General features: G+C 33.6%; 1 protein-coding gene across 1 annotated transcript; it reads right to left on the bottom strand.

Moving 5' to 3' along the window:
* Nucleotides 1–5,317: 5,317 nt before the first annotated feature.
* Nucleotides 5,318–11,045, bottom strand: LOC127126109 (uncharacterized). Its single transcript, XM_051054969.1, has 17 exons — nucleotides 10,733–11,045; nucleotides 9,573–9,675; nucleotides 9,427–9,496; nucleotides 9,270–9,308; nucleotides 9,050–9,167; nucleotides 8,894–8,951; nucleotides 8,642–8,706; nucleotides 8,503–8,509; nucleotides 8,348–8,408; nucleotides 8,184–8,243; nucleotides 8,053–8,072; nucleotides 7,895–7,960; nucleotides 7,522–7,689; nucleotides 6,873–7,130; nucleotides 6,341–6,553; nucleotides 5,951–6,222; nucleotides 5,318–5,852 (listed from the first exon to the last, which is right to left on the bottom strand). The coding sequence occupies exons 1-17, from the start codon at nucleotides 10,834–10,836 to the stop codon at nucleotides 5,711–5,713; spliced, it is 1,824 nt and encodes a 607-aa protein (XP_050910926.1). The 5' UTR covers nucleotides 10,837–11,045; the 3' UTR covers nucleotides 5,318–5,710.
* Nucleotides 11,046–11,441: the final 396 nt, after the last annotated feature.

Here is an 11,441-nt window from a genome sequence, read left to right as displayed (position 1 = left end):
TCAATGAAAAGTGTATTTAAATATTATTTATATATTAAAATATGAGAAAATTGTATATGCATATATTTTTCATATTTTCATAAAAAATAATAAAAACTACACTTAAAAAATTGTATTTAAGTCTTCTTTTTTTAATGATCATTTTTTCTTACATATGAAAGAATATTTTTTTATTTATAATATTCTTAATTAATCATGATCTCAATTTATTTTTCTTTCTATATAATAATATAAAGAGGCAATTTTAACAAAATTATAATCAATATTATTTTAAATTTTAAAAATAATAATAATAGAAATAAATGTAAAATTTTTAAATGACTGACACTTAAAAAAAAGTAAAGATCGATATTATAGTCATACTTTTTTATTATTAATTATATGAGATTACAGTTTTATTATAATATATTTAAAGAAGACTGTGTTCTCAAATTAACTAAGTTATATATATATATATATATATATATATATATATATATATATATATATATATATATATTATATTCTTTAATTCTACACATTTTATTTCTCCGTTTGTTCCTTGTTTTATTATTTTTTTATGTGTGACTCTATCTCTACACCTGTATAAACAAAGTCCTCTTTTATCTTGTTCATTTATGCGTCATAGAGAAAGTTGCGATTGTTAAACCCACAATCACTTTGATCGCCTCAAACTATAATATTTGGGTTCAAGGAATGAAGAGTTTCCTAATCGGTCACGAGCTTTGACGCATAGTCACCGAAGATGTCGTCAAACCAACTCGAGAAAAAGATGAATTTGTCTTATAAAAATTTGATCGAGTTGATAATTGGGACAACAAAAATCACCAGAACATCGCGTGGTTACGCAACACATTTGTACCATATATTCATATCCAATTTAATAACTATGATTCTACAAAAGAAATTTGGGATTTCTTGAAGAATCATTATCAAACAATTGGACTTGCCCACTATTATTAATTGTGGACTACGCTTCTCAATATCAAGCAAGAATTTGTTCAATCAGTGAATGATTTTCTTGCTCAAGTCCAACCAATTTTGCATCAATTAGTGAAGACTATATACATTTCATTTAAGTCCTTATGGCTCTTCGGCCCGAATATGAAGTTGTACGGGCCTCATTGTTGCATCGAAATCCACTTCCATTATTGGATACAACTATTCAAGAAATCATTTTTGAAGAAACACGCCTGAATCTAGATAAAACTCCTCAAATGAATACTGCTCTTTCAACTACTCGATTCTCACACCATAAATCGAATCATCATCCATGTAAGAATTGAATTCGCACAGGTCATTAACCCTTGTTTTCCCTTGAGAGCTTCTGGGGAAGCCATGAGATATGACATTTTTTGCAAACATCTGCCTTGGGTATTTCCTCCATGAGGACCTAGAGTTACCTCTATCGGTGAAACCTCCAGCGATGATGTTCGTGTTATGGGTTGTGATTTTGTCGACCATCTTCATTGGGAAGATGAAGGAAATTATAGTAGGAGTCTAACCCAGGTTAGTTTTATCGGAAGTGGGCGTCACTGTACTGGTCAAAAAGTACAAGTTTTTGTGTTTCCCCTGCAAGGACAGGGAGACTCAAAGACCTTAGTAGGTTTATAATAATTGTTGATGGTTAGGGCTTGCTCAGGACTGCAAGAATCCCTATACAGTGATGTTTTTACGATGATTTTAGGAATCCTGCTCATGTGAGGTGAGAGTATTTGTAGATGAATGGAATGCTTATGTATAGGCTTTTGAGGGGATGATAAGTGTGAGTTAAGTGATATGCTTTAGGGGGTGTAGTGATATGTATTCCTTAAGAAATGTCATATCTCTTACATGGGATATGTATTTATAGCGGCCTCTAGGACTGAGGATTCTCTTGGGAAGGGTCACCGTTCACTCAACCAATGGTAGACAGTTGAATCCCTATTTCCCAAGAATTCATGGGTCAGTTATTGACTTTGACTTCTCTCTGCCCCATAATCGTCTTATCATAGGTTTTCCACTACTGGTCAATAGGAAATTCATGGGGCGAGGCGTTACCTCCCTTTGGGTGACATTTCCATGCCACCTCTTATGGGGAGGTCTAAAGGCATCGCCCCAAGCAAGGTCGTTTACAATTATAACACTAAACTTAATAAACAATCATATATTTGAACAACAAGATTGATCAAGACTCTTATTAAGAGCCTTGTCAACATCAAAATCAAGTTAACATGTTGTTACCATATTTATACTTGCAAGCATATAGATCCATTCTCCCTCTTTTTTATGATGATAACGCATCTCTCAAGAAGTGATTAAAGGGAAAATAAACAATAAGTTTTTCAAGGTTAAACTCTCCCTCACATGAGTAGTAACTATACTATACTCCCCTGAGAGTATACTTCTCCCTTTTTGGCATAATTAAAAAGCTGGAAAAAAAATTCTATAAAAGAATGATGAACAAGCAAGTGCGTAGTCCAAATGATTGCATAAGTAAAAGGAACGAGTTACCTGAGATGAACAAGAACATAATCTAGAGTGAGGCAAACATGAGAAAGATATAAGACCATACTCTCCCTATGGATGGTAGAATCTGGCTTTGAATTCAAATGAGGGTAAGTTCTAGAAGACTTCCTTCCTTGATTCTTTCTCGAACAAATCTCATTTGTTTTTTAAGCTTTCTAAATCAAGAGGAACTTTTGGAATCTATTTATTTTGTTAAGATACCTTTCAGGAAATAATCATTTCCCCTTAGGAATTATTTGGAAAACCTCTTTTTAGCCTCATTGATCTTTTGGCTTTGTATTTATATTAGTCTATATGCATATTACTTTACGTCTCTTTCACTTAGAAAACATTTAAACACAACCGAAAATATAGTAAAACATAATTTTAATTAACAGTACATTTAATAAACCACTTTCTAGAGGGTTAATCTGAGTTTTTTGATTGTTCATCCTCTATTAATCTGGGTTTAGGATTTTATGTAGATCTTTCACTTCTTTTTTCATCAAGACACAAGTCTCACATTTACCATCTTGATTTCTAATATTAGTCATTTCATATCTTAGTGTTTTATTACTATTTTCTAGAAACTCAAAGTAGTATTTAAGATATATGTCATGCTTTTCAATTTTATCATGCTTTTCAATGTTTTGGCAAGAGAAATCAAAAGTGAAGTGGCATAATGAGGGAGATAAGCATACTGCTTTTTTTCACAGTATCTCTAAAATCATAAATTGCACCAAACTAATCTCAACAATTGAGCATGAAGAGGAGGTTTTCACTGACCCTAAGGACATCTCCAGCATTTTCTCTAATCACTATGAGCAAATCTTCAATTCTAGTCATGTCTACGTAGATAATGACCTTGTGGATGAGGTCATTCCTAATCTTGTTAATGGTCATACCAATGCTTTACTGACAACTCACCCTAGTCAAGACGAAATCCAAAGTGCAGTTTTTTCTATGAACAAGGATGGCTCTCCAAGGCCTGATGGTTTTGGTGGGTACTTCGTTCAACATTACTGGGAAATCATTAAAACTGATGTAATAAATGAAATGGTCCAATTTTTCTCTACATGTTGGGTTGTCCCTAATTGGAATGCAAATTCAACTGTCCTCGTTCCCAAATGCTCCAATGACATCATAGTTGATCAGCATAGACCTATAGCACTAGCTAATTTCAAATTTAAGATTCTTTCTAAAATCATGGCTGACAGGTTTGCTACAATGATGTCCCTCATTATGTCCCCTGGACAAATAGGCTTTATTAAAGGAAGATCTATTGTTGACTGTATTTGTTTGGTATCTGAGGCTATTAATTTGCTTCTCCATATATACTTAAGTAAGGAGTTTGAAATTTTAGACTTGGGAAATCTCTCATACTTTCCTGGTATCGAATTCTACAAGAGTAGTAGATGCTTGATGATGCACCAAAGAAGATATACAAGTGAAATAGTCAAGAGATTTGAGATGCAGTTGCAACCTAACTTCGACTCCAACTGAACCCAGATTGCAACTGATAAAAGATTTGACAGAAGATTATGTCAACCCAACGTTGTACAGAAGACTCATTGGATCACTTTGATACATTTGTCACACAAGACCAGATTTAGCTTATTGTGTAGGCATCGGCAACAGATTCATGCAGAAGGCAAAGGCATCAAATTTTGCTGCCACCAAGAGGATACTAAGGTATCTCAAAGGAACGCTTGACTATGGTATTTTGTTTTCTTCAGTCGATGAAGGAAAAGAATGCAAACTTGTGGGCTACACTAACTATAGTTGGTGTGGTGATGTTGAAGATAGAAAATTGACAGCATGATTTGTGCTCATGTTAGGTGGTGCATCAGTCGCATGGAATTCAAGAAAGGAATCGGTGGTAGCTTTATCATCATGTGAGGTTGAATACATAGTAACTTCATTATGTGCATGCCAAGTAACATGGATGATAAATCTAGTCGAAGAAATTACAAGGAAGAATCATGGAGTAATGACCATGAAGATCGACAACATGTCTGCTATCAATCTGACAAAGAATCTGATAGCACACGGAAGAAGCAAACACATCGAAATGAAGTTCCATTACCTAACAGAACAGGTACCAAATGGAAAGTTGCTTGAAGTATTGCATATATAATGACAAAGGTTGTGCAGGTCAAATTGTTCAAGAAATTAAGAACAATGATAAATATAGATAACTTAGACACAATGAATTAGGTGGTGTGTTAAATATGTAATTCTTTGTGTCAGAGTCAAAGTAGTGTGTTTGTATTCGACGAGTGTCAAAAGGTGTTTGTGTCGAACAAAGTTTGTATTGTTATATTTGACAGAAAGTCAAATATAACCTGTCGAAGCATGTAGCTGCCGAGGGAGCCGATAGAATCGAAATAGTTAACTAAACTTAATTTTAGTTTAATTAATTATTTTTGTGATTACTTGAAATGCAAGTAATCTCATCTATAAATAGAGAGAAGCTTTACTTCATTTGTAACTAAATGAGAATAAGCAAGCATCGTATAGTTTCTGAAATCACAATTATAATTAACACAAATTATCAAACACTTGGAGTGTAGTTTGCGCAACAATATACATTCTTCTTCTTCCTCCAAAAAAATTATTTTCTCTCACTTTCAAATGCATTATTTTCTTCTTTCAAATTCTCTATATAATGTAGAATCATCTTTCAACCAATGAGTGATTAATCAAGATTGATTCGATTAACTTCTAGATTGGAATTTTTCCAACAAATATATCTACTTCTAAATTGGATCATATTATATTAAACTAGATAGCATGTAGACTATTCTATTTCCACTTCAAGCTCACCAACTGATAACAAAAGAATAAACATATTTCCTTTCATGTTTTATATATTTACCTGTCTACATGTCAATACACGATAGTGGCACACCACATACATGTATCTAAATTTCAATTTACTCTAAAATGTCACATAAATATAACTTGCCAAGTAAGAATTCATTGGCAAAATCAACATGATGTTGTGGCTGCAAAGAACAAGCTACATAAGCTATGGGAGAAATAACCATTCACCCTCTATCTTTTTACACTGTGTGCATGCAACAAAACTAGATGCATGCAGGCGTGCTCCATGTACAAAAAAAGAAAAAGCTCGCCCGAAGGAAGTACATTAGAAGCATGGCAATGTCCTCCAACCGATTAGAAGCATGAGAATGGCCTCCAACCGAATTCGTCGTGAATTTTAGTCTGATCTTGGTCTATTTGCACCATTCTTATTGCTGCTATATAATGGTAATAGCCATCGCGATCCATGCTTCCTTTTTGCAAAACACCGCCAATATAGAATGAAAATAGATAGTATTGCACAAAGTGGAATAGCCCATCTGCAGTTTTCAACAATCAGAAGAATATCAACAAGATCAATATTCTATAAAATCTTTGTTATTTGATAGGAAGTATGAAAAAAGAGATAGTGAATTACCTGTCAAGATCGAGGACAGGGCTGTAAACAAGAGTTTCCCAAGATGCAACTATAAAATGCCAAACTGGGTTGTAGTAAAGTGACTCGGCTGACCAAAACAACCTTGTGTAGGTTTCCAGAAATATAAAAAGTAACCATCCTGCGATTTCAACCAAAATGAACTTTATAATAAACCGGCCAAGCACTACCGTCACCAAGGAGAAAGCCACCAACCAATTGAAAAGCCTGTGGTTGTACTCCTTAATAAATAGAGACTTAGACTTTCCCAACATCTGCAAACGCATTCGTTACATTAAGGGTATGTTAAGCATATGAAACAATGACTAGAATAATTCAGTCGCATGTACTAGATTGAGCAAAAAAGGATTAAACACTGTTAATATGCCAGACCTTTGCCATGCGTCCCTCATAGTTTGCTTTCGAAGGTCCAACACATTCAAGCTCAAAAGTATGATTGCATTTTTCGAGACCTGCATTAAATTTTGCCATCGAAGGAAGCTTGAGAACTTGAAGCTGATCCATTATATCCTCACATTCGGTGTACAGCGCCTCACAAAGCTTTGAAGATTTATATTCATTTTGTAAAACGACATTCTTAAATACCTGCATAATTATCCTTAGATAAATACAACTTTTTCCATAGTAAATATAAGCTTAAAATCATCGGATTCAAATTCCAAGACCAAAAGCTAGTTATGAAGACATCGATGTTTTGAAGCTTTGTGATTCATGAATCCTTCATACGTGAAGCTTTGTGATTCAAGTGTCTATTTATTAACACATTCATTAACTTTTGCAACGAAACAGTTAAAACCAAAATTTAAAGACATAATATTTTATAAGAGAAAATCATTCTATCAACTAATACTTCATTTTATTAGCTAATCAAATTCTTATTACACTATGAACTTTAAAGCAATACCTTGTCTATTTCTTCATCTAGTTGCGTGATTGATTTCTTAGCATGGTGACGGCCAAAATGTTGTTGATCGAATGCTTGCATAGCTTCACCTCTAACTGCATCATGGGACAGCTGTAGAGATCCTTCTGAAAGAGGTAGAGTCAAGGTTGCTATCCTGCTACTGTATAACTTAAGACATCTTTCAAGAATATCCTTGTTGAAAATCTCCACAAGGGAACCTGTTGATGGAATCTCTCCCTTGTTCAAGGCTTCGAGTATCTAAGTATAAAAAATAAAGCTTTTTTTATTGAAATAAACAAGATAAATTCACACAATTCTAAAAGCGTTAACTTATTTAAGTTGTGCAATTATTATTATTATCCCGGGTCTGAAAATATTTGAAGTGACAAAATCCTCTGCAATGGTCTATCACTAACATAGAAGGGGGAAAATCAGGAACTTTTTTTCCCGTTTTCTAATCTTATTCAAGGCACTGTCGGACACTAAATGTCGGCACCTCTACTAGCCAAGATTCAAACTCTAGTTCATCACTAGGGAGACTAGTCTCTTCCGCTAGACCAAAACTCCATTGGTAGTTAGGAGCTTTATTTTATATTGAACTATAATGACTTTGATAGTTTCCATTCAAGAGAGCATAAAAACTAAGTACCTGCTTCAGGAAGGAAACAAACTCTTTCCCGTTTAGAGATTTTCCCTGTACAATCTTTGGACGGATTATGCTAGAAACAAGATCCTTTAGTTTATCTCTTTTCTTCACATAGGATGGATCAAGGTCCTCGTCCTTCAAGTCACAAAGCTTTGTCCGCTGGAGATGTGGCTGTTCAAAACCCGGTTTTAAGAATCAGTTAACTTTCTTCACAATCAAAAAAGTCAAATGTCTTTCTCGTTGGAGAAGGAACTTAATCAAGAATGCTTTCACATAACCACACATACAAAATAGAACCATGATTTCTATAAGCTCTACCGGTTGTGGAAATGGAAATGAACGACAGATTTTTAGAAGACGTGAGGAAGACACATACTTGTGGTAAGCTAAAAGCCGTACTGTTGTCACCCATTATAGCCAATGAATCTCGGATTTGATTGATCTGATGATGTAAACTTTCAGTATAAACATTCAATTACAAACTAGTAATATCTTTAATGATAATTGGAAATTGAATTCCAGAAGAGAAAATACCATATCAATATTTCTGTCTCCTGCAAGTTAAAAATAAACAAAGCGCACCGTTAAATAATGCTTTAGAAAACATGAAAAATTTACTGCGGATAAATTTAATTTTATAGACAGCTAAAAGCAATGATACTCACTATCAGTATTGGGGACTTGTCGAAGAGCTTCATCCACCATTTGTTGCACTGATTTCCCTTCTGCAGGCAATTACGGAAAACGTTAGTATCCAATCGAATGCACATGACGGACAAGGGTATCAGCAGAGATACATTGCCAATTACTCAAGAATTATCTAACTTACGCAGAAAATCGCGTTGGATAAGCCACAAGAGCTTAGCAGGTTCAAATGCAACATCCTGGCCCTATAAAAGGTAGTAATAGAAAATTAACAACGAAAAAAGTTCATGAAATAAATTGATTAGAGGAATGAGGACAGTACTAAGGCATGCGGACTACCTTCACTCTATTCCAACACGCATAGGTTGCAAGTTATAAATATTGGATTTGCAAAATTAAACAAACAAGTTAGTAACCAAAATTTACTCAAAATACGATGATATTTATCAAGAAGCTAAAAGTTCATCAAGATGCAAACCTTCCGTAAAATTCTTCAGCAAGCTCAACCGCAAACGAGAGTCTAGAAATGTCAGCTTCACGTATCTTAGTACACAAAGAAGAAAACATTTTAGCATGGCCTAAGAATTTAAAACCAGTTCATCACTGAAACATGGAGTTATGTTTGTCCAAATTGTTAATGCTCAAAAAGGACTTTTTTATTTTTTATCTTTCTATCTAACATTACATCAACATAAAGAGCGTTAATTTCTGAGAGGTAATGATGACTAACCGTCTCGGGCAGATTATAGATAAGCACAGAACTTATTACAGTTGCCAGAGCAAATATCCTGCAAAAGAAAAACTCAAGAAATGGCTAATTGATGAATAGCATGTGATATAATCACATAAACATAAAATACAGTATACAAGATCAGTAAACAATTACCTATCATCATATACATTCGACTTCCCGATGCTTTCGAAACCTTCTGTATCTATGTAAAAGACAGAGGTTTTAACTCCATCGATTTCCAAGTCTATAGGGGTTCCCCAAATCCATATTCCTGCATGATACAACAACCAAATGAGATTAAAGATAGATTGAAAAACATTATATCAAACTCCAACTTAGCATAACAATGAGAAAAACGACAAACTCCATCCACCTTTTGTTTTCGTATCACGCATGTGCCCCACACCAAACCCTAACAAAACAAATACATTAGTTTGCATAAATATTTAAAACATGTCAAATTACAACTGCAAACTTTTCGTAAAAATTGCACGTGATGTGAGTAACTTCTAGTAGTATAAAAGATGCACCTTCATAACAAGAAAGAGAGAGAAGTTGATTAAGCAAAAAAGACTTTCCAGAGCGGTAAGGTCCAATTACCTGATAAAAATAACAGTATCAAATCACGCAATAAAGAAAGACATAAAATGATATTTATAACTGCAGTCAAACTTACAGCCACAGATGCAATGGGGTTTGTTATCTTCTCGATAGCCTCCAAGCCTTCCGGTGAAAGACGGAGTTTTGTATGACCAGGATCAGGTTCAACAATGGGAAAACTGTGTGCAAAGAAATTGGACAAGGATTAAGGTATAACTTGTTAAGATAAGATGCACTTCATAACAAACAAAAGAAACTCGATCATACAATACCTAAGAGGTTACAAAACAAGAACAATGAGCGTCACAGTCTCACAGACGCAGCATAAAAAAAGTTGGTAGTTACTATAAAAAAAACAGTAATAACAATAACAGAAAGATAAAGATTTGCGTCCCAAAAATACTGAATTGGCGACATAACACAAATACAAAATACGTGTTATATATTCTTTTCAAAACCACCAAACGTAACAACGATTTCTCACCACATCTACATACAACCCGAGATAAATATCCACTCGAATGTTCTGTTATTGTAGTGCACAAGTTTATCGCGTGTTTCCCATTTTGTTTATATGGTGGAGGGTGAATTATTCGACTCATGTTCTAACATGATTAGTTTTGAGTTAAAAGCATATATAAATTATCGCGCACACCTGCAAAATTATCCCACTATACCTTTATACATTTTTACTACTAAAATGGCAATTCCTATTTCCTAATTGACAGGAAAAAAGTCTAACAAAAATGGCAAATAAAAAAGTTTGTACAAACAGTTAAAGCAATCTTCTTCACTAATGGGAACATCGAATCGGTGAGAACAGATAACAATACAAAGAAGTTACATTCATCCTGAATTCCACAAACCATCCATAACAATCCAGTAAGCTGAAACAGTAGCAAAGCTACCATAGTATAGACATTAATACAAACATAAAAGGGAAAACTAGCTCAAACAATCCATAAGCACCATTGTTCAAAATGCAAAACTAGCTCATATTTGGTTTGGTTTGAAAGTCCTAGTCAACATCAACATGCAAATCCATCTTTCCACATCTAAAAAAAATGAATTTTCTGTCCAAAAAACTATCTCAAGTGAGACAAAACGGGAAAGTGAATCTCACGTCACCGCAATAACGTCAAAAAGTTTCAACAATCAAATAAAAGTGAACATTGACCAGATCTCAGAAAAAAAACACATTAGAAACAGAAACAGAAGGTAAAAGAAAAGACTTACGGTTGATGAAAATTGACAATAGTCGATGAAGAAGCAGTTGAAAAGATAAAGAGAAGAAGAAACAGAAAGGAGACAAGAGTGTTATTGTTGTTATTGTTGTCCATGTTGTTGTTGATGAAGCAATGTCAATGGAGAATCAATCATGTGATGGTTGAATTGAATTGAATTTACTGAAAAGATGGAAGTTGAAAGAAAGGAAGATGAAATCGGGTTGGATCTGAAACGGCAAGTCTTTGATTTCGATCCTTGTCCGAGCGCCGAGGCAACTTTGTCTGGCTAATGTTAGAAAAACATCACGGTAACTCATTTGTTCACGGTATTGTCTTTTTTTTTTTTTTACTAGTCTATTTCATTTAATTTCTTTTATTATTGATATGGATATTTATTATTTATTTGATTTGATTGCTTATGTTTAGTATAAAAAAATTGTCTAGTGGGAGTGTTTATGGATAGCTTCAAATGACTTTTGTAAATTGATTTTAAAAATATATAATTGATTTTAATATGTTTGTGACGTTTTTGAGGATAATTGACCTTTCATTTAGAGTTCATTCTAATCAATGTTATTATGTACTAGCTTTTAATTGAATAATAAATTAAAACATTTAATTGATTAATAGTCAAATTATATAATAAAGTTAATTATATTTAATTGAATAATACATTTATGTTTAGTTAATTAATATGACTTCAATATAAAGAAATTTGG

The sequence above is a fragment of the Lathyrus oleraceus genome, chromosome 3 (assembly GCF_024323335.1).
Source record: "Lathyrus oleraceus cultivar Zhongwan6 chromosome 3, CAAS_Psat_ZW6_1.0, whole genome shotgun sequence".
Classification (NCBI taxonomy): Eukaryota; Viridiplantae; Streptophyta; class Magnoliopsida; order Fabales; family Fabaceae; genus Lathyrus; species Lathyrus oleraceus.
The sequence above is the reverse complement of the archived record's forward strand: the minus strand, read 5'-3'. Positions and strand labels throughout refer to the sequence as shown.